At 56.1% G+C, this 27,167-nt stretch overlaps 1 protein-coding gene and 1 long non-coding RNA gene across 2 annotated transcripts in view; one reads left to right on the top strand and one right to left on the bottom strand.

The window, feature by feature from the left end:
- Window positions 1-8,694: 8,694 nt before the first annotated feature.
- Window positions 8,695-10,405, bottom strand: LOC131511512 (uncharacterized). Its single transcript, XR_009261545.1, has 2 exons — window positions 10,157-10,405; window positions 8,695-9,249 (listed from the first exon to the last, which is right to left on the bottom strand). It is a non-coding gene; the product is annotated as an uncharacterized LOC131511512 (long non-coding RNA).
- Window positions 10,406-10,533: 128 nt separating this feature from the next.
- Window positions 10,534-27,167, top strand: part of RIPK4 (receptor interacting serine/threonine kinase 4) — a 28,177-nt gene continuing 11,543 nt past the window's right edge. Inside the window, exons 1-2 of the mRNA XM_058732073.1 lie at window positions 10,534-10,767; window positions 20,769-21,060. Of these exons, the coding sequence (XP_058588056.1) occupies window positions 10,586-10,767; window positions 20,769-21,060 (474 nt within the window). The 5' untranslated portion in view covers window positions 10,534-10,585. The remainder of the gene's footprint in view (window positions 10,768-20,768; window positions 21,061-27,167) is intronic.

Genomic DNA, 27,167 nt, shown 5'->3' with positions numbered 1-27,167 from the left:
CCACAGAACTGTGACAGAGATATCAATCCAGCTGGTGACATCAGCTTCCTGTGGCTTCTGTGTTGAAATACTGCAAGTGGGGGGCATAAACCAACAGAAGTGTGCTCTCTCACAGTCTGGAGGCCAGACGTCTGAAACCCAGTGTCCCCAGGGCCAGGCTCCCTGTGAAGGCTCCAGGGGAGTGTCCTTCCCTGCCCCTTCCAGCCCCTGGCACCTGCCAGCAGCTGTCGGCTTGTAGATGTGTCCTCTAGTCACATGGCCACCTTCTCCCTCTGTCATTGTGTCATCTTCCTTGTACACATCTACCTACAGCACCCCGCCTTTTTTCTTTAAAGCTGATTTAATTTGAGACAGGGAGAGCGAGAGGGAGAGGGAGAGAGCGAGAGCACGAGAGAGAGTGTGTGCGTGCCCATGAGCAGGGGAGGGGCAGAGAGAGAAGGAGAGAGTCCCACGCAGGCTCTGCAGTGACAGCGCGGGGCTTGAACTCACCGATCATGAGATCATGACCTGAGCTGAAATAAAGAGTTGGACACTTAACTGACATCGTCCATCCGGGCGCCTCTAAATTTCCCCTTTTTATAAGGCCACCAGCCACATTGGAGCAGGGCTCCCCCTGATGACCTCATTTTAACTTGATCATCTGCAAAGACCGTTTAAAAACACTGTCACCTCGCGGCACCTGGGTGGCTCAGTCGGTTAAACCTCCAACTGTTGATTTCAGCTCAGGTCGAGATCTCACAGTTTGTAAGTTCGAGGCCCGAGTCAGGTTCTACGCTGATGGTGCACAGCCTGCTTGGGATTCTCTCTCTCCCTCTCTTTCTGTCCACCCCCCCCCCCACCCCGCTCGTGTCACATGCTCACTCTCTCTCTCTCTCTCACACACACACATAAATAAATATTAAAACAACAAGAAATTAGTAATGTTAAAAATAAAAATAATGTCACCTCCACAGGCACTGGATTTTAGAAGGACAGTGTATCTTTGTGGGGACACAGCTCAGCCCCAAACAGTGAGTCTCACCGGGTCCCCTAGGCCCCCAGCCCCTAAGTTCCTCCCTAGCCCCCCTGGGGGTTTCGGGAGAGTCTCGGTTTCTGGCCATCCGCCGGACACGGCTGTTTTGGAAGCTTGTTCTCCCTTGGGCCCGGGAAGCAGTCTGGAGGCCCTGGCTCACCAAGGCCTTACCAGTCTGTGATGTCCACGGCCTTGGACCATCCCTCCCGCAGCCCCCCGCCCCCCTGGCCCCACGTGCAGGCCCTGCCCTGCAGTTCCGCCCGGTTCCTCATCATCCGTGGGCACCTCCCCACCAAGGCCGTGAGCACACAGGTGAGGGAGGCTCGCCAGCTACCCGGCCAGCCGGGCAGAGCTGCCCTGCGTGTCCAGTAAAAACAAACCAGAGACTACGGGTCGCCTCCCGGTCCCACTCCGTTGTTGGGATCTGCTGACCTGCTTTCGGACGCCAGCTCTGCTTTGGGGAAACTCCCTGAAGTAGGCATCGTCTGCTTGAAAGGACCGTTTGGCTGTGTTTCTGGAGCCCCCGGGGCCTCTCTCTGGCCGTAGATGAGATGGGGCCAGTCCCCGCTTTGCCGCTAAGATCACCATGATTGACGGGAGATCTGGTCCTGATCTTTGTGCCCAGAGCAGACAGCCCTATCGGCGGCCACCGGCTCCAGGCCCGTGCTCGCCCTGGGAAATAAAACCCCTTGCAGGCCAGGCCCGTGAGCGTGAGGACCAAGGCCCCTTCCTCCCACTGCCCGTCTTTACCACGTTCTGTTATTCACTCGCCCACCGATGGACACTTGGGGTGTTACAACCTCTTGCTGTTGTGAATAATGTTGCCAGGAACACTGTGTACAAAGTTTTGTTTGAATTCCTGTTTTCAGTTCTGTTGGGTAGACACTTAGGTGAAATCGCTGGGTCATGTGGTAATTCTATGCTTAACAGTTCTTTTTAATTTACAAAAATGTGTACTTGTTTATTTTGAGAGAGAGAGAGAGAGAGGGAGGGAGAGAGCATGGGCAGGGGAGGGGCAGAGAGAGGGAGAGAGAGAGCATCCCAAGCAGGCTCCGCACCGACAGGCGCAGAGCCTGACGCGGGGCTCGATCTCACAAACCATGAGATCCTGACCTGAGCTGAAATCACGAGTGGGAGTCTTCACGGACTGAGCCACCCAGGCGCCCCTATGCTTAACTTTTCAAGGGACGGCTGCACTGTCGTCCCATAAATACTTTTCAAATTGTGTGATCCTAACTACTTAATAAACGGAAGTGCCGGGCGTGTCTCGGTCCCAGGGCCAGTGTAGAAGGATCAGGAGGTATGAGGGTGCCGTGTGCAGAGGAAGCTTGGGAGAGCCTGGGGCCCAGGAGCACGTCCTGCCCAGCCCGGGCACCAGGGGGCGCTCTCACAGTGACCCTGCAGGACTCACCTGAGTACCCGGGCCAGCACGCATTTTGCGATGCATGTCAGCAAGAGAGATAATAACTCCCCAGCCTCCGGAGTGGCTTCCGGGGGGGTGGCATTGAGTTGGGCTGGATCGGTGCTGTGTTAGATGGGTCATCTGGGAAGGCCTCAGGGAGGCGTGACATAGAACAAAAGAGGTGAACACAGGTGAGGCCCCCTGGGGCCTGCCAGGAGAGGAGCTGCTCCTGCAGAGGCTCTGAGGAAGGAAGGCGTGTGTCACGTCGTGGAGGAACAAAAAGGCCCGTGCGGCCGGGACAGAGAAGGGCGGGGGTCAGTGACGAGCCTGGATTGGGGGGGGGGTGGGCAGGCCGGTCACGCGAGGGCAGCGGAGGCGCCCCCTTGAGGTCCAGAATGGAGGAGCCAGGCCCTCATCAGCAGTGCCTAGTAAACACGGCCATGTACCCAGCTCCATACCCCAGGACCTTGTAACAAAGGAATCTGAGTGACTCTGGGACTCGGGGCAAGACAGAGAGGGGGGCTGAGCGGGAGGAAACCAGGCATCGGCGGAACTTTCCCAACAGGACAGCTTGTGCAAAGGCCGGGTGGAGTCTGAGTCAGAGGAACGGGGGTGGAGGGGCGGCTGGACGACCAAGGGCGGCAGAGACAGGGAGGGGGTGTGGGGGACGAGGCTAGAGAGGGAGGCCCGTTGGGCCCGTTTCCATCCTCAAACACTGACCTCGGATGTGCACGTTCAAACCATCGCTGCTGAAGAACAACTGGAGAGGGCGGGCGATGACCCTGGCAGGAAACGACCAGGACGGGGCCAGGGGCTGGCGTGGGAGCCAGCGATCCACCAGGAGATGCTCAGGAAGGAAGAGCTGGCGTTTTGGTGATCAGACCACGATGGTGCTTCTGCCGGGGAAGGCGCGAACGAGGCCAGCGTGCCGTGTGTCTAAACTGTTGAAAGTTAGAAAGCCAGCAGACAGAGTGTTAGGTAACATGTGTCCTGTCCTGCTTTGACAAATCCACCCTCACAACTCAGAAGGCCACATTTGAACCGGCAGATCGCAGACCCTCTCTCTGTCCACCCCCAGCTTCGCAGCAAACAGAGAGAGGCCTCCAGGGCCCACGGTGGGGACATCCCAACCCGGGCCGTAGCCCCGCCCACTGCTGTCCCCTGCAAACAGCTTCCTCTGGCCTTGGACACCAGGGCGCTCACACCAGCGGTGAGGTCACCCTCCAGAGGATGGAGTCATGCAGAGTTTGGGGGTGGTCTTGGGGACATTTGGGCTGGGGTTGCAGGTATCTAGTTTGACCTAGGGGGGTGGACAGAAGGGCAAGCCCAAGGAGGGCCAGACCTCGGCCCTTTGCCGTGGAGGCCAGGCCTCTTGTCCATGTGTAGGGTGGGGCAGTTGATGATGGGCTGGATCTTGTTGGACAGAGGGTACGTGAGGGTCTGCAGACACCTTTTGGCTCCTAGCCTTCAGAAAAGAAGGCAGTCTTTTCACAGGGATGGGGCACTCTGGAAAGAACCAGTTTGGGGGTGTCCATTTGGGAGGCTCATCCCAGACGTGTGGAGGTGCCTTAGAGATATGGGTGCCATGTTGAATTTGGGGCTCTCGTGCGCAGAGGGAGAAGTCTGGCCTGGACGGACAAATGTCGGAGTCTGTCGAATAGATGAACACTGAGGCGGTGGGCCTGGAGGCGCTCACCTGGGGATAAAGAGGAGAGTGTCCAGCGAGGGAGGAGAGGCCTGGGATGGGCTTTGAGAAGCCCCAACACTTAAAGGCCAGGGAGTGAGGGCGAGGGTGCCCAGGGGATGTAGAGAGATATTATGGGCGATTCCAGAAGCATGTGCTTAATGCTGTCTTCATGCATAAGCTCGTGATGTGTCCCCAGGGCACGGATCTTACACTTGGGGAGGGCAGGCGTGGGGTCGCTGGAGTCAAAGAGGACAACTCTGGAAAGAGAGGTTTGTGTAGAAGAAAACGTTTGCTAAATAGTAACACTTACAAGATACTGAAGTGTGTATGGAATCACAAAACCTCGAAACCCTCAAGATCCTAGAGGAGAGCACGGGCAGTAATGTCTCAGACATTGGTCATAGTCCCATTTTCTCCAGATACGTCTCCAGAGGCAAGGGAAACAAAAGCAAAAATAAACTCTTGCGACTACGTCAAAGTAAAAGCTTCTGCACCACAAAGGAGACAATCAACAAAACGAAAAGGGAACCTACATAATGGGAGAAGATACGTGCAAATGACATACCTGATAAAGGGATACTATCCAAAATATATAAAGAACTGACAGAACCCAACACCCCCAAAACCAAATAATCCAATTAAAACATGGGCAGAAGGCATGAACAGACATTTCTCCATAGAAGACATTTCTCCGTCTCCAGACGGCCAACAGACACATGAAAAGATGTTCAACATCGCTCATCGTCAGGGATATACAAATCAAAAACCACAATGTGATAGATACCGCCTCACACCTGTCAGAATGGCTAAAATCAACAACACAAGAAACAACAGGTGTTGGCGAGGATGTGGAGAAAAAGGAACACTCACGACCTATTGGTGGGAATGCAGACTGGTGCAGCCACCCTGGAAAACAGTATGGAGGTCCTTCAAAAAATTAAAAGTACAATGATCGTACGATCCAATAATTCCATTCCTGGGTATTTACCCAAAGAATACGAAAACACTAATTCAGGGGGGTACATGCACCCTTGTGTTTACAGCAGCATTATTTACAATATTTACAATAGCCAAACTGTGGGGGCAACCTAAGTGGTCAATGAAATATTACTCAGCCATGAAAAAGAACGGAAGCTTGCCATTGGCAATGACGCGGGTGGACCTAGAGAGTATTAAGTCAGACGGAGAAGGACAAATACCACAGGACTTACTTACATGTGGGACCAAAAAACCACAAAACGAATGAACAGACGAGCAAACAAAAAGCAGAAAAAGAGACCCCTAAATACCAAGAACAGCTGGGGGGTTGCCAGAAGGAAGGGGCGGGGGGCGGGGGGGGGGATGGGCAAAATGGTGACCAGAGAGGGAAGCCCAGGCCTCCAGTTATGGAATGAGTAAGTCAGGGCCCCGAAAGGCACAGCCTGGGGAAGACAGCTCATAGCACTGTAACCGCGTGCCCGGCGACGGCTGGGGGCCGCCCTGGTGAGCCCGGCACGACGGACAGAGACGGTGAGTCACTGCGTCGGACACCTGAAGCGGACATCACCTTGTGTGTCCCTACACTTTAGGTCGAAGAAAGGAAAACACGTGCTCCATAAAAGCTAGACGTTGGAAGGCAGCCCCTCTCCCCTTCTCTCCCCCTTCCCAAACCCTGGGAGGGGGGCCGTGGCAATCCGGGCCGCGGACTCTTGCTCCGGGCGCCCTTCGGCTCGAAGGGACACGGAAAGGCCGCGGTGAACAAGTTATGTTCTTTAGCAAATAACATTCAAATCGTGCAGGGAAGTCTCAGAAACAACCCAGCAAGTTGCTGCAGGAGCTGCCCTCGGGAGAGAGCAGAGTCACCTACCTGGGGCGGAGCCTGCGGGGCCGGAAGGGGCTGCACCCGAAGGACCGCCCGGGGCGGGGGCGGGGAGAGGGGAGGAGCCCGGCGAAGAGGGAGGGACCGGCGGGGAGGCGGGAGGAGGGGGAAGGGGAGGAGCCAGCGGCCCCGCCCCTGCGGGCGGCTCAAGCCGAGTTCGTCCGGATCCCGGGCCCGAGCTCGGTGGCCCCTGGCCGGCTCCGTCCGCCTGGGAAGGCCGTGTGAGGGCGGCGCGCTGCTCCGGCCCCCGGAGGGGGACAAGCTCACGGAGCAGGCACCCACAGCGCAGGTGACAGACACCCGGCACTGTTCCTCCGGCACCTGGTCCACGCCGTGCCCCCTGCGTCCCTGGGGCCCCACGGCCATCCTCAGGCAGGGACCCCTCTCCCCGGGTTCAAGGGCCGGCCAAGTCCCCACGGGACCCTGCCGCAGGAGGGCCCTGCACCTGCCTGCTCGCGGGCGGCAGGGTCGGTGGGCTCCCTGCGGCGGGACGCGCGGGCTGCGCGCGGAGAAGGGGACATCCCCGCCGAGCCGGCCACCCCGGGGCCCCTGGACTAGGGGGTGCCGTCGGGGAGCTGCGCTGGCGGGGCACCCGAGGTAGGAGAACGCGGACGAGGCACCTCCTCGGGGGAAGGGCGGCAGAGTCCCCGCGGGCTTGCCCAGCCAGCCCCGCAGCCCCTGAGCTCCCGGACAGGCCGGCTGTCACTTCCCCCACTTCCCCGAGCGTCTTGCCCTCGGGGCGCACCTCTCCCGACTGCTCCCGCCTCGCGCCCCTCGGGGTGCCCGGCGCTGCCCTGCGCGGGGAGGGGGGGGGAGGGGGGCGCTGTGTGCGCGGAGTTCCTGGAGCGCGGCGGTCGCTCGAATCCTCACGACGGCCGCTTCCCAAGTCTGAGATGCAAACTTGCACTACTAGTTTTCTTTAAGTCAGTCCACTTTCATTTTGACCCAAAATGTAGTCAGAGTGAAACTTTATGCTTCGATCAAAGGTTTTCATTGGTATAAATGGTTGACAGTGTAGCGTCCAATCATTTCGGAAAATGTGTTTACATAATCACGGGTAAGGCTTCTCTGTTTATTAAGAAAATTGCCACAGCCCATTAAGATGGGAAATTCAATTTAATATACATTTTGTCTTCTTTAATATTCCGATAACCTACTATAGTTTAAAGCTGACATTAAAAGCTTTATTTTTTTATTTTATTTTTTATTAAAAATTTTTTTTTCAACGTTTTTTATTTATTTTTGGGACAGAGAGAGAGCATGAACAGGGGAGGGGCAGAGAGAGAGGGAGACACAGAATCGGAAACAAGCTCCAGGCTCCGAGCCATCAGCCCAGAGCCTGACGCGGGGCTCGAACTCACAGACCGGGAGATCGTGACCTGGCTGAAGTCGGACGCTTAACCGACTGCACCACCCAGGCGCCCCAGAAGCTTTACATTCCAATGTGTATATGCTCAATCTCACACATAAAATATGTTAGTAGCGATTTTTTTGAAAGCTTACAGGTGATAAAACATCTCTAGTTCAAAAAGGTTGGATCTTTAGGTTTTGTGCCCTATCAGTGATTGAAATCATTTCAACAAACTGATTTCTTGTGTCCCTTTTAACGTTTTTTTTTTTTTTTTTTTTTTAATTTATTTTTGGGACAGAGAGAGACAGAGCATGAACGGGGGAGGGGCAGAGAGAGAGGGAGACACAGAATCGGAAACAGGCTCCAGGCTCCGAGCCATCAGCCCAGAGCCTGACGCGGGGCTCGAACTCACGGACCGCGAGATCGTGACCTGGCTGAAGTCGGACGCTTAACCGACTGCGCCACCCAGGCGCCCCTCTTGTGTCCCTTTTAAACCTCTTCACCTGTCACTTGTACTTGCTATGCATCTATGTTAAATATTTGCACAACAAAATAATGCCATAACTATTTTATTCTCATTAGGCACTCTGGTGTCATCATACCTCAATGGGACACCAAGGTTTCTCTGTCAAAAATGGTAAGATATCTTCTGTATCTCACTCTCTTCAGGGTTTCTTGGATGGCCACAGAGTAACCACAAAGGCTTATCCCCTCACCTTATAAAATAAACAATGGTAAAATAATCACTAAATTATTGACACTGTAAGGTATTTAAAAAATTGTTTTTAGTATTTATTTATTTTTGAAGGAGAGAAAGACAGAGTGTTAGTGGGGGAGGGGCAGAGAGAGAGGGAGACACAGAATCCGAAGCGGGCTCCAGGTTCCAGGCTGTCAGCACAGAGCCTGACGCGGGGCTTGAACCCACAGACGGCACATCATGACCTGAGCCAAAGTCGGACGCTCAACTGACTGAGCCACCCAGGCACCCCAACACTGTAAATTATTTTTATACTTAGAAATGTCAACCTTACCCACGTAGGACTGGTGACCATTAGCATGAACAATTACTCTCCTGTAATCCCACAGCATCTAGAACCTGGGCTCTCCTCACAGTTCCTGCAACGGACTCTGTTTTCCTTCTACGGATTAAAAAATTGACCTTCCGAGTGCATTGAGTGGCTTGCATGAAGAGCACAGCAAACCCCAAGGGGGCGCCAGGGGCAGGCTGCCCAACCGTGGCCTTGATCTTTGTCCCCATCAGTTGGCAGCGGGGGACTGGCTATCCAGGCCTCTGTGAGCTCTGGTTGTGGGCCCAGGAGCCCAGAGCTGAGCCTGCAGCAGACACTCCATAAATATTTGTCGAGTGAAGCGCCAGATGATTAAATAAATGAAAACAGTGTATTTTATTACGAGACTGGTGTGGGCTGTTAGTCACTTAGGCTGCTGAACGAAGCCCCGGCAGTGAGATTCCGGAGGTTCGAAAGTCTGCAGAAAGATGCCTCCAGCCGAGTCCCGGAAACGGCACACACAAGTGACTCATTTTCTAGCCGATTTGTTGGTTTTCTCCACCAAAATAACCACTATGCTTACTTTCAAGTTACCTTTACATCCTTAAAGGCACAAGGCTTCTAAACAGGTTAGTGTCCATGTTATTTACAATCAGTTACAATCAGTAGCCATTTGCTGCTAAGGTCTCACGAGTTCAAGATGGTGTGGAAGAGGACGCGGCTGCCTGGCCTTCTTTCCCAAGAGGCCCACTGTGAGCCGGAAGTGTGAGCATTCTTCAAAGAGACCCCGTGGGGGAGGGGCAGTGGGCTGTTCCCAAAACAGCAGGAGGGCTCCATTACTGGCTGTAAAATAAGATCATAAGCCCAGTGGAGGGTAAAGCCTGCAGAGGGTAAGTCTGCCGCTTCCAGGCGCCAGCGAGGACCGGCCCCTCCTTTGGGGGTAACACAAACACAGTGTCATTAAAACGCTCCCTGCTTAATACCTCCCCCCCAATCCTGCCTCCATTATTCATCTCACTGGGCCAAGAATAAACCTTCGCTCACGGTATCGTGTGCAGGAGTGAGTGGTTTTTAGGTGTGGACGCTTGCAATCACATTTCTCGACCTCTGACTCAGATGTCTTTCTGAGATCCGAGCTCATTCAAAGCTGGGAATTTTTTTTCCTCCCAAAGGTGGAAAAATATCTTTCTTTTCCAGTGTGTTCAAGGTGTAAAAAAAGATACTGTTCTCCAGGAAAGGGTGGAGGAACCCCGTTGTCTTTAAAACCCCACTTAAAAAATTCTTTTAACGTTTATTTATGTTAGAGAGAGAGACAGAGTGTGAGCGGGGGTAGGGGCAGAGAGAGAGGGAGACACCAAATCTGAAGCAGGGTTCAGGCTCTGAGCTGTCAACGGAGCTCAGAGCCCATCCCCGGGCTCGAACTCCAGGACCAGGAGAACATAACCTGAACCGAAGTGGGACGCTCAACCGGCTGAGCCACCCAGGTGCCCCTAAAACTCCACTTTAGATCTGCTGTTGGGGTGATTAAAAAAAGAGTTACTTCCAAAGTGGAAACTTCAGTGTCAAAAAGCGAGCCGCTAATTTCCAGGGAATTATGCTTAGTGGGGGGGGGGGGGGGGGGGGAAGCCAGTTCCCAAAGATCCCACCCTCTACAATTCCTGTGTGCAAACACAACGTATTTGAAAATAACGCAATTTTAGAAACAGAGGAAAGATTAGTGATGGCCGGGTTTGGGGTTTCGGTTACCAGAAGGGGCTCAGGAGGGGCGGGGGGGGGGGGGGGTCCTTTCCTGATGGAATGTTCTAGATCTTGACACCAGTAGTAGATGCACGAACTTACACAGGTGATACCATGGTTCAGAACTCAACGCGCGCCAACGAGGCCAAGTAAAATCGGGGAAATCCGAATCAGATCGGTGGGCCGCACGACAGTCGACATCCTGGTCGTTGCGGTACTTTTTTTCCCTTTTTGGCCAACTTCTGCCAAGCGATAGCACCGGGGGAAACGCGGCCGTGACTTGTCTCTCACACCTGCGTGGGACCCTACTGGGATCTGCACACACGCACGCACCCAGGCCGGCACCTGCGCGCGCCGCCGCCCGGGGCGGAGGACGCAGTGACCCCACGCGTCCCTCGGTGGGGCTGCAGGGACCTGGCGCCCGGGGAGGGGCGGGGCCGGCGAGCGGCGGAAGTGACGTCAGCGGGGCGGGGCGCACACCTGGGCACCTGGGCGGCCGCGGCGGCGCGGGGCGGCGGCGAGACGCGCGCGATGGAGGGCGAGAGCGGGAGCCCGTGGGCCCTGGGGCTGCTGCGCACCTTCGACGCGGGCGAGTTCGCCGGCTGGGAGAAGGTCGGCTCGGGCGGCTTCGGGCAGGTGTACAAGGTGCGCCATGTCCACTGGAAGACGTGGCTCGCCATCAAGTGCTCGCCCAGCCTGCACGTCGACGACAGGTCAGCGGCCCGGGCGGGGGCGCTGGGGCGGGCGACGCGGCCGGGCCTGGCTGCTGCGCGCGCGGCGGGCGGGGGTCCGGGCGCTTGGATTCTGGGGTGGCGGGGGGGCTCCTCTCCACCTGGGTCGCCTCGGGAGCCCTCGGAGGGAAAGCGGTGTCCGCGCCGCTTGCCCGGCGCGAGGGACGCGGAGGCCGGGGCGGCGAGCTAGCTGCTCCGGGTCCCCGGCTGCGGCTCCCGCTTCGAGGGGCCGCGTTTGGTCGAAACGTTGCGAGGTGCCCGGTGGGGCCACCCCGGTGCTAGCGAGCTTCGCGTGAAGCCTCGGGTTTTCCGGGCTTTGGACCCGCGCCCCTCGGAGGCGCGTCCGGCCCGCCCGCGACCCGCCTGGGCGCTGCGGTCTGCGCCCGGCTTAGAAAAATTGCCGTGTGGGGATCTGGGCTTTGTGAGTTAGTTAGACTCCCTTCGACTTACTTAGTAATTTACGCTGGAGCACAAATTGGTATAAGACGGTAATTATTTCGGTCGGAAGCACTGGGCTTGGCTTGGCCGGGCTTCCGCAGCCACGGAACTCGGGCTTGGCCTTGGGGTCCGGCAGGCGGCCCCGGGGGTGGGGGGCGGGGGGTTGCGCCCAGCGCTCCCTGACCTCGCGCTCTAGCTTTGGCTGACTTGATTTCCAGGCCGAGCCCCTGGTGGGGGGTGGGGGGAGGGCTTTCCATTAACCCGCTTTGTGGTCGAGCCATAGCGCCCTCCTGCACCCCAGCGCCCCAGTCCAAGAACCTGCCTGTCCCGGCCTAACACGGGGACTCAGTTAACCACGATTGGAAAGGACGCGAAGCCACCCCTGTGAAACAGGGCCGGTGGATTGTAGTCTGTGCTTAATTTGGGGGGAAGGGGGTGGAGTTGGAGGGGGGGTAGGGGGAGAGAGGGTCTTGAGAAGCAGTTCTGGTTTTAATGCCGCCTTTTATGTTTGCATTGTAGTAGTTGATAGGTAAACTTAGTTGATACGTAAACTTCAGTGGACCGCACTTAAATTATGTGGTGAAAGTGTGCCTTCTAGGAGGAAGTTGGGTTTGTATTCCGTGCGGAGATCCCCCTTAGGGAGTCCCTACCGAACACACAAAGGAAAACAGCTCCTGTGAAACCTCTCATAGCCTTTGCTGTCTCCAGCGCCTGGGTTTGAATCGTCGGCTGATTGAGCGATGGGGCCTCCCAACCCCAGCTTCTCGCTGGTGGGATGGTGGTGACGTCCCCTCCCCGGGGCTGTTTGAGTCTCCAGGACTAAGGTAAACGGATTGCAGTGTTTTCTGCTGCAGCGTGAGGTACTAGGCCCCGCGCATTCGCTGCCCTCGTATTTTCATCCTGGCCTAGGAGATTAGGCAGGAGAGCTCTGGGTGACCTCTTGCCGTGAGCCTCAAACCCAGTGTTACTTGGAAACTGGCAGGAGAGTGGTGACAAGTGTCATAGAAACATCACAGAGGTGAGGGGCTGTGCAAGCCGTCCCTCCCCCTCTATGCCGTGGATCCTGGGAACTTCTCAGGCCGGGAGGGAGGGGCGCTGTGGTTATTTTGATGAAATCCGACCCGCGTTGAATACCAGCCAGCGGTCAGATCCTGAAAGGCCAGACCCTCGCCATAGCGACATTTTTATGCTCTGGGGACCTTGGTCTGACGGAGTCTTCTGGTCAAAGCGAGTTTTATTCACCAGCAACGTTTTTCATACGGGTTTCTTGGAGGAGCAAACAAAGTAACCAAGGATGCACCCAGGCTGACTCACCAGCCGGCACCCTCAGAATCTGTTATTTCCAGCCACCAGGCCCTTCTTTCTTGGGTGGCCCAGGAGGAGGTAGGGTTTCTCTACTTGACGCGGATCACTTAGGATATTGCATAGCCTGGTTGAAAAGTGTTTTGTCCTTTAACTGGAAGCCTTTCCTGCCCTGCCCGAGCCAGGCAGGTGGTGGCATGTTAGCGGGCGGCCCCGTGGAGGTCAGTATCGCCCAACAGGAAGAGAGTCACCTCTCGCACTTTGCCGGCCCGGTAGGGCAGGCCGGGGTTCTGTATTTGCAGCAGTGGCTGATTTCTCTGCTTGAGAAGATGGTTAACCCCCTGCTCTTTGTGTGTGAAGCCAGAAGTTAATGATTGACTGAATTCAGCTCCAGGTTCGGGGGTGGGGTGGGGGTGGGGATGGGGTTGTGTCGTGCAGGAGGGGCTGGGTGCCTTGCACAGTCACATCTAGACTTTGAAATGGTGGTTGTGCTGCCCCCCATCCCCACCCCGCAATGTGTTCCCTGAAGTGGAGTGGGGAACAGGGTTTTCTTGGGGTTCTGGGTGAAGCCTCCAGCCCTACTGCTGCCCTGGCCGCAGACTTTATCCACGCCCCCACCCAAGCAGGTGCCCCAGGCTCCTGGGAGCAGCAGGCTGCCTCAAGCCTGTGAGCACAGAGTTCTGTGCAGGGAAGATCAGGGCCACCTTGAGGAAGGGGTGGGGTGGGGGGGGAGGCAGGGGCCACCGAAGCACCTGCCATAGGAGCTTCCAAGGGGACCTTCTTGGAATTTCACAAGTGACACCCTACTGATCTGCGTTTCCCACTCCTTATGGGCATGGCTGGTGGCTTGGGGGAGACACGTGGCCTCCCTGGCTAACCCTGATCGGGGGGATCGTGAGCGCTAGGGTGAGGTCTAGGGCTGGGCAGGTTACCGTGTAGAGAGCACAAGTGACCCCAGAGGCCCCCGTCCTCCAGCCTCCCGCCCCTCCCTTGGGCTAAGAGGAAGCCCTGAAGAACAGAGTGCCTGGCCTGGGCGCCGGCCCGCAGCGAAGACGCCATCCGCACTGGCTAGTCCGGACGAGCCCGAGCAAACCCCCAGTCTGCAACGGCAGAGCTGATGATCTGACAAGCCTGCTTCTTGTCAGTTTTAAAAATAGCAGTGTGGGAACCCTCGGAGGCTCCCTGGGAGCATCCCCGGCTTGGCGCTCGAGTAGGCCTGGCCTGGAGGCATCCGCTAACCGAGGATTAAACCATGTTTCCTGCTGCCTTCCCCAAAGCTGGTTCCCTCTAGGAGCTCTTCGGGGCTGGTCCCCCCTTCTCTCCTCCCACGGTGTGTTACTCCCCTGACGTCCAGAGACCGCCACCCTTTCGTCCCCTACTTTCTACTTTCCCCTTTTCCGCCGTCAGTGCTTCCGGAAAGGGAAGCCTCGTCCCTCCCTCACCATCGGCCCATCTTTGGAATTTCTGAGGGGAGGGAGGAGCCTCTGGCTTCTTAGAAACTGTCTTTTAGGAACGGTCTGTCTGATGATATTTCTGATATTTTCCCCTACCCCGATGCCCTCCCTAGGGTGGGAAAGACATGCTGAGACCTGTCCTAAATGAGGGAAAAAAAATTGGGTTAAGAGAAAGTATTGGACAAATTGAACCCCAGCTTAGTCCTGTGAACGTCCAGAGGTTTTCCATCTTGGACTAGGAGGAGGTCCTGGGGGTGGGGGTGCTTTGTGCATTCCTGCCCGGAAACGGAATTAATAACCTTTCCCCAAATGGTGAAGAAAAGGAGCCTGTTTTGAAACGATTACAGAAGAGAAATGTGACACCAGTCCTGCCGAATTTGCCTAATTGCAGGTAGGACGTCACAGTGTTTAGGTTGTGCTAAGACTGATGTCTGTGGATCCAGGTGGCCTCGAACTCTGCTCCTAACAGCGAAGAAACGGGATTTGATGGTGTGAACCCGGACGGAGACGGAGCCTGAAGTTCCATGGCTCCGGTGCCAACCGCACCGGGGACCCTCAGGTCCCCTAGTGGTGATAGTGCTCACAGTACTGGGTCAGTAGTTTCTTCTGTGTTGTCACCAACATGAGCCAGAAACACTGCTTGGAGGGAAAGTATATTTAAAATAAATAATTGCTGTTGACAAAACAAAACAAACAAACAAACAAACAAACAAACAAACGAAAAACAGTCGTCGGTGTTGTGAGGGGCATGTTTCAGTCCTGTCCCACCGGACTCCCTGCTAAGGCTTAATTTCAGGCTCATTGAATTGCAGATGCCACCCGGGTTATCCACCTGGGCTGGGGATGTAGCTTTCCTAAGCCTGTGGCTCTTGCTGGGGCGTAGGTGTGTGTGGGGGTGTCCCTGGAGCAATTAAGGGAAAGCCAAGAGGTTGGGGACATTTGGATTTGGATTACCAGGGAGGGAACGGGGTGCAAAATGGTGCAGAGCCTTTTCAACAAAATCAGTGCTGGCGCTTGGGGGGGCCCTGGGGAACCCCACTCCCCAGGCCTGTGTGAAGGGTCTCCTTGTCCCCTGAGACCTCCCCGAGGCTGTCCTGGGAACCCCCCCTTCCTTGCCCCAGGGAGGCGTGGTGACGGGTGGGATCCTTTCTGCTCTAAGGCATTCTGATAGAGTTGTCGGAAAAACATATGTCCTTGGACACTGCCTGGTTTTCCTTGGTGAGAGGCCCTTACATGTGTGGTCAGTTGTCCTGCTTGACATTCTTCCAAAGAGGGTTCTTAGAACATTCAAGCTGTGATCAGCATTTGGGAGCAAACCAGCACCGCGGGGCCCTTTTTGATTTTTTTAAACTGAGGTGCATGGCCTCGTACAGTGGAAAGGGCCTGGGGCAGGGGGAGCAGTGAACTTGCTGAACTGGGGCAGCCGCCTGGGTGGAGGGGGGGTGGGGAGCGGGGAGCGAGAGTGACTGATCTGCCAGCGAGGCTCTTAAGGCGCTAATGAGCCCGACAATCAGAAGTCACCCTGGTTTATGTATTATGCCCTTTGGGCAAATGGAAGAAAACGCAGGGTAGCTCAGAGCCTGCATTTAATGAGAAGTTCGGCCTTGATGTAATTGACTTTGTTCCCAGAATACGTTTGTTATCAGTCAGGCTTGGGCGGAGGCTCATCTCCACCCAGATGGAGGGTGTCTCCGGCCCGAAGATGACCCTCGTTACTGTCCAGCCTGTAAATACCTGAGCCATCGATCGGCTCCTCAAAACCTGCAGGCCAGGAGGACAGCCTCACGCGGGTTCACACTGCAAGGTGGGTGGGGAGGGTCTCTATTCATCCCCGGGGTCGGGGGGAGGGCAGGACGCAGGCCAGTGCCATGTGGGCACAGTGGCACCCAAGGACACACATGGGTCAGGGAGGGGTGGCCAGGCAGCCAGTTTAAAAGAAAAAAGCAACAGGATCAGACAAGTTAAAACACTGACTCTTTTTTCCCCCAATATGAGCACATTTATTTTAATTTTTTTTTGTATGTTTTATTTATTTTTGAGAGAGAGAGAGAGAGACAGAGTGTGAGCCGGGGAGGGGCAGAGAGAGAAGGAGGCACAGAATCCAAAGCAGGCTCCAGGCTCCGAGCTGTCAGCACAGAGCCCGACGCGGGGCTGGAAGCCACAAACTGTGAGATCGTGACCTGAGCCGAAGTCGGACGCTCAACCGACTGAGCCACCCAGGCGTCCCCTATAACTGTGATTCTTAGCAAAATAGGGAGGAGAGGTAGCCCCTGGTACTAAGTCATGTTAGGAGTGGTAGTTGTCCTGGTTCAGTGTAATAAGCAGGTCTTCCGGGAGGAGGACGGAAGAGATGGGCCCAGGGATGCCGTTTTCTCTCTCTTTAGATGACGGGCTTTCTAACGATGCCTGCTGCTGACATCTAGCCTTTCCTGCGTTTAGACACCCGTGGAGACCAGGCACAGGGCGGGGGGTCTGCCTCTGTGTGGCCAGAGCCAGCCGAGCCCGGACCCAGAGGGGACGGAGCCACTCTCAGCCCGGCCCAGGGACCCCCACACGCAGCACTGCGCTCTTGTGGACGCTGTGCTTTCCATTAATTGGCCGTTTAACCAGAAAGCTAAGCAAGCAAGCCGTGCTGAACTCAGTTCTGTGTCATAGTGGTCTAATACTTCAATCCTGATGTGTCCTAATGTGGCCCACTTGTTCCGAAGGCCAGTGGGGATTCTTTGCCTCCACGAGTGTGCCCAACACCGACTTCTCTCCCTTCTCCGGGATGCTTCCCCTCGCAGAGAGGAGGAGCTGCCCGGTGACTCCTGATAGAGATCGGGGTGCGGGGGGGTGCCCTTGCTACCTCTCTCTCCTCCATACCCATCAGTCGTCAAGTCTCATTGATTCTCCTCCAAAATGTGCCCTGTGTCTGCCCCGTTCTCTCTCTCCGCCTGGAGCTGGGACGACCACCTTAGGCACAGGTGCTCAACGCAGGCAGAGCTTGGGTTGCTGCAGCCTCCGATGACCTGTAATCCCGGCTCCTCCTTGCCGGCGGGCCTTCCTCCCTGGCAAATGTTTTCACACACGTATGGGAAGCCTGGCAGCATGTCGTCTCAGAGAGGAGGTCAAAGGAGTAAGGAATGAATTTGTTTGGTGGGTACAGTGTTGGAACTCTGCATCAGACTAGCAAATGGGAGCAGGTGTGGGCGGGGAGGTCAGGAGCGGGTGCATCCAGGCTCCAGAAGAGCCCCTCTGGTGGGTTACGGGCAGGGCTGCTTGTGCCGGAACCGGCATTTCAGGGGGAGTCCCTGAGGCCACCCCAGCCTGCATTGGTGGTACGCAGATGCTGGGTCTGCTCGGTTCCCGGCTGCAGTAGGGCATGTCTGGCATGTGATTCCAGACTTTTCCTTCAGGAGTTTATTAGAAAGCGTGTTCTCCAACACATGCCTGGCACCTGTTCTGCAGGGAAAACAGATGAACTTTTTTGTTTTTTCAGATTAAATATTTTTTTATTGGATACATTTGATGCGTAACATTGTGTAAATTTAAGGTGAATACTGTGTTACTTTGGGGTGTGTGTGTGTGTATTGTGATATGGTTGCCACTGGAGTCATATTTGTCATATTACATACTTATTGTGTATGTTGAATAAACTGTATGTTTATGGCCGTTTAGCCCTTGTTACAGGTTTCTACCTTTAAACGCAGTCTTATCAGTCTTATCTGCCCACCGCCTTGCCCCTGGTAACCACCCTTTCTTCTCTTTTCTAGATTCCACATATAGGTGATATCAGTATGTTCTCTGGTGTATCTTGCTTAGCATGATGTGCTCAAGGTCTGTCTGGTTGTTGCAAATGGCAGGATAGCCTCCTTTTTTTTTTTTTTTTTTTAAATGTTTTATTTATTTTGAGAGAGGGCGAGAGTGAATGGGAGAGGGGCAGGGAGAGAGAGAGAATCCCAAGTAGACTCCACACTGACAGTGCAGAGCCCGATGCAGGGCCCGATCTCCCGAACCATGAGATCGTGACCTGCGCTGAAATCAAGAGTTGGACGCTCAACCAACTGAGCCACCCAGGTGCCCCGTGGATATCCTCCTTTCTCATGGCTGAATAATAGTCCGTTATGTCTATGTGCCACACCTTGTTGGGTTTTTTTCCCTTTTAATCCATTCATCCGTTGATGGGCATTGATTGGGGTTGTTTCCACAGCTTGGCTGTCGCGATAAACATGGGCTTGCAGAGATCTTGCAGAAGTCTTGTTCTCACTGCCTTTGGGTATATCCCCAGAAGCAGATTTACTGCATTGTGTCGTAGTTCTGCTTTAACTTTGTTGAGGTGTGAGCTGATACGTCTCTGTGGTTTTGGTTCACGTTTCCCTGATGGTTAGTGATGTTCAGAATCTTCTCACGTGCCCGTTGGCCATTGTGACGTCCTCTTTGGACAAATGTCTGTTTAGTTCTTTGCCCGTTTTTAAATCCGATTTTTTCTTCTTTAATTAAGTCGTATTTGCTATCTATTTCGGATGTTAACGTCTTATCCAGTGTGTGGTTTGCAAAATTTTTCTCCCATGTTGTAGGCTGCCTTTTCATTTTGTTCCCTGTTTCCCTTGCTGTGCAGAAGCTTTTGGGTTTGATGGAGTTCCATTTGCTGATTTTTGCTTCTGCTGTTTGTGCTTTAGGTGTCGTGTCCAAAAGGTCATTGCCAAGATGGGTATTAATGAGCTTTTTCCAATGCTTTCTTCTAGTTTTATGGTATCAGGTCTTATTTTTAAGACTTTGATCCATTTTGAGTTAATTTTTGTGTGTGTTGTGAACTAGGGTCCCAAGTTCATCATCCTGCGTGTGTTTCTCCAGTTTTCCAGGCGCCATTTGTCGGGAAGACCAGCCTTTCCTTATTGGGTGTTCGTGGCTCCCTTGTTGAATATTAGTTGACCACAGGAGCAGATGAAAATTAAAATAAATGCTGAGAGTACATAGTGGGCAATTCCAGAGTGTAGTGGTTTAGTTTAAATTTGGCCGAGATGCACTTGGCTTTGTCTACATGCCGGGTTCTTAGGCTTGGCACTGTTTGCATAGGAGCTGGGTAATTCTTGGTCTTGGGAGCTGCCTTATGCATTGTGGGTTGTTAAGCAGCATCCCTGGCCTCCACCCACTGGATGCCGGCCGTAGCCCCGAGTTGTGACACCCAAAATGTCCCAGACAGCGCTCGGTGTCCCCGGCGGGCAAAGCTGTCCCTCCACGAGAATCACTGGTCTACCCTCAGGGGTTCTCCCCCCGAGACACCCACTGTACAGCTTCTGGCCATATGCTCACATGAGGCTCCCAAATGCAGGGGCCGGATGGGGAGTCAGAGGGGCTGAGATCCTGTCGGGGCACCTGGTGTCCACGTGGGAACGGAGCCCAGCTCAGCCAGTTTTCGGGTTGCTTTCTGCCATGTCGAGTTCTAACAGCCGCCGACCTAGATGGTGCATGGCCGAGCCCTGTCCTTATGCGATTCAGCCCCTTTTCCTGGATGCGCTCTGGGACTTTTGCCCCATGAGGCTAACACAGAGCAGGATACGGGGATTCTAATCTGAGTCCGTGGGCTGCACCCGGAAGTGACCTTAGACCCGGGGCTGGTGCACTTTCCATGGAGGGCCAGGGAGTAAACGTGTCGAGGTCTGCAGACTGCTGGTCTCTGCCCTGAGCGAGAAAGTGGCCACAGCCCACGTGGCATGAACGGGTGAGACCGTCTTCCGGGAAGTTCTTTACAGAACCGGAGGCAGGCTGTGCGCGGTGGTTGGTGGTTTCTGAAAAGGTTAGACATCGGATCATCACATGGCCCGAGTCACCCCGTTCCTGGGTGTGTGTGTAGCCCAGAATGCTGAAAGCGAGCGGGTGTTTGTGCACCTGTGCACACAGACACACGGCGTTATTCACGGCAGCCCAAGCGCCCATCAGTGGGCGACTGGATACGTAAAACGTGTTCGTGCAATGGAGCGTCATACAGCCGTGAAAAGGGGTGAGGTTTTGACACCTGCCACAACGCGGCTGAACCATGATCACATTACGCTGAGGTGCTGAGCGAAGGAAGCCAGGCGCAGAAGGACAAATCCTGTGTGATTCCGCTTAGGTCAGGTGCGTGGAGTGGTTCACGGAGACAGGAAGTGGACGAGGGGTGGGCGGGGCCGGGAGGAAGGGGTTCCTGCGGAAAGCGTACAGGGTGTCTGCTGGAACGACGGACGGGGCTTGGGTGTCGGGCGTGTGTGCACGTGATGCCTGTGAACTGTACCCTTGGGAATGGTGAAAATATGACTTACGTGTCTTTACCACGACTGAAAACGTGGTTGGAATAAAGGGGGCTCTCGGGCCGCAGCCTGCAGACCTGGCTCCACCGGCTGACGCCCCACAAGCACCAGCGTGGGGCCCGAAGGAGGGCCCACCGGGCTGGCTACGTGTTGGACTAGACGAGTTGGGTTCTTTGGACGGATCCTTTGTTGCGGCTTCAGTCACATGGCATCGTGTGTCCCCTCCGCCCGGGAGGAGGGTTGGCAGCATCGGCCCCCCTGGCTCGTGGCCCCGGGGTGCTGACCGCGCGTTCCCAGATGCTAATCGGGATGTCCGTCCTCCTCGCGTGCGGTGACCCGCGGTGCACAGAAGCGTTTGAGTGGCCGTCGGGCCGATGGCCCCGGGACGTCCCGAGTGTGGTTCTGCGGCATCGCGGGGAGCCCCGTGCGCCCGGGTCTCCTGCTCGGCCCGCGGACCTGGCGCCGTGTGTCGGGGCCTGGGCGAGCGCCTCCCACGTCTCACGTCTGCCACCTTTTCTAGGGAGCGCGTGGAGCTTCTGGAAGAAGCCAAGAAGATGGAAATGGCTAAGTTCCGCTACGTCCTGCCCGTGTACGGCATATGCCGGGAGCCCGCCGGCCTGGTCATGGAGTACATGGAGACCGGCTCGCTGGAGAAGCTGCTGGCCTCCGAGCCGTTGCCGTGGGACCTGCGCTTCCGCATCGTCCACGAGACGGCCGTGGGCATGAACTTCCTGCACTGCATGTCCCCGCCCCTCCTCCACCTGGACCTCAAGCCCGCAAACATCTTGCTGGACGCCCACTACCACGTCAAGGTAGGACCCGCCCGGCTCCAGGCCCCAGGCGGCTGGAGGGGGGGAAGGCTCTGAGTGGGGCCGGGGGAGGACATAAGGACTCAGCACCCCCAGGCTCCACGAAACGTGTAGCTGGAAAATGGACCCTTGTGCACACGGTTGCCCCCCACCCCCCGCGGATCCTGGAGCACGGGCCTAAATCCTGAGCACTCTGGAAGAAAAGAGCTCGTGGGTTTGTGGCTTCCGGTCTCACTGGACGTCTCGTGAAGGCCGGTTAGGGATCCGACCGGGGCGGGGGCGGAGACCGCTGCACCCCCATCTGTGGTCTCAGGGATGGCGGTGGGGGGGGCGTGCGGCGCTCCCTGGAACGAGGCTCCAGAGGGGCTCACCCTCTTCTTGTCGTGTGAGGCCTCTGAGGTCTGCTATCATTATTACTCTGTTTTGGGTAAGTCTATAAAACACAGGGAAGTACGAGGGACAGTGGAACTAAATACCAGGTACCAGCCACCTGGGCCTGCAGTTAGTACCGCTGTCCGGTTTGTATTTCTTGGCCCCTCCTCTGCCCCGGGCTCTGTCGTTGCCCCCAGGGGGGACGCAGGTCACGGGCCTTCCCTGGGTGGTTCAGGAGGCCCGGGGTCGTGTGCTGGCCCTCAGAACGCACTTGCTGCCTCCCTTCCCTGTGCCCGGCTTGTGAGCGAGTGAGAAGGACCCGCGAGCGGTGGCCTGAACCCTTTCCTGGGCCCTGCGGGAACCGGGAAGGGACTCGCCTGTACACTCTCCTGGCTGGTCACGGGGAGCTTGCAGGAGCCCCTCCCTTGCTGGTCTGAGGGGTAGGAGGGACCTGAGTTCAGTCCAGCCATGCCCGTGGGCTCTGTCTGGAAGGCGAGGTGGGACCAGGGGGCACAGGCACCCCACCTTTGCGGCGCACCTGGCCAGCCTGAGGCCGATGGGGAGGCTCATGTCCACGTTGGACAGTGACTGCAGACTGTCCCTTGGTTAGGAGTCGCTCCAAAATGAGATTGTCGTCGCCAGATGGACGAGCTCTCCTGGTTCGAATGGGTGCCACGGGGGTTCTTTCTTTGCTAGAGCCAAGTTTCTTTCTGGCTGGTGCACTGGCTTCCAGTATGGAGCCTCTGCCCCCGCTGACATTCCAGGGTTTATGAAGGAGGGTGCTCCTGTGGGCACCAAGCGAAGGATGAAGCCTTTTTTTTTTTTCTTTTCTTTTCTTTTTAAAGTTTATTTATTTTGAGAGAGAGTGCCAGTGGGGGAGGGGCAGAGACGGAGGGAGAGAGAATCCCAAGCAGGCTCCCCGCACTTGCCAGCACAGAGCCTGACGTGGGCTCGAACCCACAAACCGTGAGACCATGACCTGAGCTGAGACCGAGGGACGGATGCTTACCCGACTGCCGAGCCACCCAGGCACCCCAAGAATGAAGCTTTTGATCTCAGGCTCGAATATACACGAGAAAGAGGAAGAAACGACAGACCTCTGTCGTGTGCCAGGGACCTCGCTGGCAGGCAGGAGGTACTCTGGACGGTGGCCTGGCCACCTGCCAGGCTGAGGCCCAGAGGGGTTAAACCATAACCAGGGTCTCCCGGGCTCTGGTCATCCAGCTGAGGCCACGGTCAGGTTCAGCGGTCTCTGGAGTCCTGCTGTCCCTCCCAGCCCGCTGCTGCATATGAGAGGTACCCAGCCTGCGGCCCGTGGGCATCACACGAGGGCGGAATAGGTGTCCTGGCAGTAGGTGTCCCACAGGCAGCCTGTGGGCTGGAGGAGGAATTCCTTCCAGAACTCCGGCTGGGAGTGGGGGGGGTGTCACTGGGAGAGACCGGGTCTTCAGAGAGCATCAGCCTTTGCTGCTATCAGGAGTCGGGGAGGGGGGCACAGGCAGAAGAGTCATGGAAAATTCTAGGTTGTGTAGGGGGAGGGGAAGCAGGAGGCCGAGTTAGATCAGGGTAGGGGTTCTGAAATGCTGTCGTGACGGAGGCTGCCGGGAAGGTGCTTGTCTTAGGCCGCTGTTGGGTGCGCGCGGGGCACGCAGACAGGTGTGTGCGTGGCTGTGTCCCTGAGACGCCTGCAGCGTCGGGCTGGTGCTTGGCCTGGCTGGCTTTTATCTCCACCGCTTGCTTTCCGCTCTCCCCTCCGCTCTTCAGCAGGTCATGTGGGATGCTTGGGGCATGTGAGTGTCCCTTAGGGGAGCAAGTGGCCCTCCTTGTGGGCACGGCCCCCGCCCCCAGCTCTGTCACCTGGTGGGTGGGGGTCACACCTCTGTGTTGCCGTGAGCGGTCAAGGATGACCGAGTGCTGATGGCTCAGTGCCTGGCCCGTGGACGTGCTCGGTGGGGGTTGGGGCCGTCGGGGTTGGTGTTCCGTGGCCGTAGAGTCATTTTTTTGCACACCGTGGATGGTGGCTTCCGTCCAGGGAGCGTCTCCGGTGCTGGGTCCACAGTAGACGCTCGATACTGGCTCAGTAGGGAGAGGAGTGCCGTCCTCTCTGTGACACGCTGGGGGCCTGCCTTCCTGGTCGGTCACTTCTGCTTTGGCTCTGAGCTCCCTCCACTTGAACGCTCTTCTCTCCCTCTCCTTGTGAACACCTGAGTCGGGAGCCCTGCTGCTTGCGAAGGTTTTAGTAAATGGTGAAGATTCCTTGAAGAGCTGAGTGGGTCCTAAGGAGCCTGGGGCGACCCAGGAGGGAGCTGATGGAAACCTTAGGACCCGCCTCGCTGTCGCTGACGGCTGATGTTGTCAGTTCCGGGTGGGGCTCTGGGCCTCTGCACAGACCGGCCCCTTCCGCAGCTCCCTGCAAGGGCCAGGTGGAGCTGCGTTTCTGTGACCACGCTCAGCCCCAGACAAACAGATGACATATTTACGTAGCACATTTCTTCATTCCCAGAAATGCAGCGTGGAGGGTGCTGTTGGAGTTTTCCAGTCGGCTGGGAGCTCTGCAGTGATTGGCCGCCTGCTTTCTGCACACTTTATAAAACTTTAATCTGGAATCTTGAGATGAGATCATAAGTTGTGAGCTTGGCCACTCCCCTTGTGCCCCTCCAGACACGGAGAGGATGATTAGAGCTGAAGGTTTCACAGCAACTGCCTACTTTGCAAAGTGTGTTAAAGAGACTTAATGTTAAATTAATACTGAGGTTAATAGTAACTAAATGCAGATGGAGTGAACCCATTTCACGTTGAAAATGAAATAGCTTAGTTTATTGTTGATGTATTTAAAAAAATTTTTTTAAATGTTTATTTATTTTTGACAGAGAGAGAGAGACAGAGCATGAGCGGGGGAGGGGCAGAGAGAGAGGGAGACATAGAATCCGAAGCAGGCTCCAGGCTCTGAGCCATCAGCACAGAGCCCAATACGGGGCTTGAACCCACAGACCGCAAGGTCATGACCATGATGCTCAACCGACTGAGCCACCCGGGCGCCCCATATATATATATATTTTTTAATAGTCTCCATACCCAATGTGGGGCTTGAACTCACAACCCTGAGATCAAGAATTGCATGTTCCACTGACTGAGCCAGCTGGGTGCCTGCCGAAATAGCTCAGTTTAAAATCTCAGGCTACTTCTGGTCCAGTTTGCCCAGACCACATCCAGAGGGACTCTGAGGGCCCTGTTCTCCTGTGGTCTGAACGGCCTGTCTCTCTAGCCAGCACAGCCCTGATCGTGCCCTTCTTTGGTCTCGTCCCGCTGGGCCTGGAAGGAGAAGGGCCCATGTCCCCGGGGCACCTGTGGGTGCCTGTGAGCACTGAGCTCCGAGCGGCCCTGAGACCTGTGCCGAATGTGAAGGTGTACGAGCAGCTTGTAGGCCGTTTGCTGTGTACTCTGTGTACCCTGGGGTTGCCAGGGCCCTGAGGGTGGGAGAGGGCGGGGGGAGAACCCGGGGCGGGGGGAGGGTCAGCGGCCCTCAGAGACTTATGATTTCTGATGTGCATTTTGATGCCATTGTTTTTATGTCGAATCTATGCTTCTTTTCTTGAACCACGGATATTTTGAAGTGGCTGGCTCTCCCTGCAAACAGCAGAAACAAACAGAAATCTGTGAGCGGGGTAGGGGGCACGGGGTGAGACCCTTGCACCCCAGTCGGGCTCCGTTTCTGAGATTTAAAAGGTCGAAGCAGCTGAGAGTTTGAACTGAAACATTTGCTCTCACCGACCTGTTCGAGATTGCCACGTGTGGCCCTGTGTTGGCCCTGAGCTGCTTTGTGTGTCTGCAGGCGAGGTGATGACTGGGGGGGTTTCTTGAAGGCCAGACAATGACAGCAAGCAGCCAGGCGCCCAGAAATGCCCCGGCTGGCTCTGCTCGCGTGGCCCCACGCCGTCCTGGTCACGGGAACAGAGGGCTGGGCCCAGTCCTGCAGGCTTTTCTCCACCAGCTACCTGCCGGCGGGGCCAGAGATCCCTTGAAGGACCGGGTCACCACTCGTAAATTCTTCCCTGTGCTCGGTGATGACACCGGGCTGTGGGCTCACCCCGAGGGCACAGTGAGCCCAGCAGTGAAGCCTGACCGAGCCCCGTTTCCTATCACTCCATGGGTGCGTTTGAAGAGGGGCTCTGGAGGTCATCAGAAGGCTTCAGATTCACTCCTAAGCCTTGAAGGGGGATACAAAGGGGCAGTTTTCCTCGTGGATCCCGAGTCCCTTTATGCCAGTCAGTGTGACCTAATCCCACGCACACCTGGCTCCTGCCAGCTTCCAAGGGCTTGACTTACACAGGAGCTGGGGGAGGCTGGCGCCCCACAGGGAGTGTGCAATGGTGTTGTCGCCCTCACTGTGGGGTCCCGTGAGCTTTCCAGACGCCTTTGCCCTAAGGAGAAAAGGGGGTGGAGGTGTGGGGCCTGCACAGCAGTGGTCCAGGTGTGCCCTCAGGTGGGTGGGCTCCTGCAGGTGTGTCACACCTTTTACTTTTTTTTTAATCTTTTTTTAATGTTTGTTTATTTTTGACAGAGACAGAGCATGAGCGGGGGAGGGGTGGAGAGAGAGGGAGACACAGAATCGAAGCAGGCTCCAAGCTCCGAGCTGTCAGCACAGAGCCCGACACGGGGCTCAAACTCATAAACCGTGAGACCATGACCTGAGCCGAAGTTGGACACCCAACCAACTGAGCCACCCAGGCGCCCCGTATCACACCTTTTATTTGGGGGCCTTGCATTTGGTGAAGGAGCCAGTGAGAACCTATTGGTCACAAATTGTTCCAGGTCCAGGCAGAGGGCAGAATGCCTCCTCCAGGCTGTGTGGTGTGCGTTTTGTTTGCTTTAAAGGGCATCTGGGGATGCCTGGGGAAGTATTCGGCTCAGGTCATGACCTCAGAGCTCGTGGGTTCGAGCCCCACATCGGGCTCTGTGCTGACAGCTCAGAGTCTGTGTGTCTCCCTCTCTCTCTGCCCCTCACCCACTCGCACACTGTCTAGCTCTCTCTCAAAAATAAATAAACATTACAACATTCTTTTCGGGGTGCCTGGATGGCTCAGTTGGGTAAACGTCTGACTTCGGCTCAGGTCACGATCTCACGGTTCATGGGGTCGAGCCCCACGGCAGGCTCTGTGCTGCCAGCTCAGAGCTTGGAGCCCCGTTCGGATTCTGTGTCTCCCTCTCTCTCTGCCCCGCCCCTGCTACTGCTCTGTCTCTCTCTCAAAAGCAAATAAACGTTAACAACAACAAAAACAAATTTTAAAGGGCTTCTGAAGGCACATTTCCCTTCAAGGAACAGACTGCATCCTGCCCGCCTCCCCAGCAGGGCCCTTGCACAGCCGATGGCCTTAGGGCCAGGCCTTGCTTTTCGTGTGTTACCTGAAAACCTGACAACTCTGAGAGTCGCTTTCCCCTCTAGGCCGACTTGGGCCGTCCCCAGGGGCAGACGTGATGCTGTCGAAGATGCTAAATGTGCCTGAGTTCAGTCTCCCAGCGAGTCCCTTCCTTAGAGCGGAATCTGGTCCCTGTCCGTCCAGCCCCTAACAGCTGGGGCTTGTTTCTCCCAAGCCGGCCGTGCCTTCCTGTCCTCCCCGGAGGAGCACAGGACGTGGCTCTCGGGTGTGGATTCCCCACCGTGCCTGCACGGCCACACCGGGGGACCGTGCCGCACGTCCCCACAGAGGTGGGGCTGGAGCCTCTTGCCTCCCTCGGCG

Source organism: Neofelis nebulosa, chromosome 5 (genome assembly GCF_028018385.1).
Source record: "Neofelis nebulosa isolate mNeoNeb1 chromosome 5, mNeoNeb1.pri, whole genome shotgun sequence".
NCBI classification, from domain to species: domain Eukaryota; kingdom Metazoa; phylum Chordata; class Mammalia; order Carnivora; family Felidae; genus Neofelis; species Neofelis nebulosa.
This window is presented reverse-complemented; position numbering and strand designations above follow the sequence as displayed.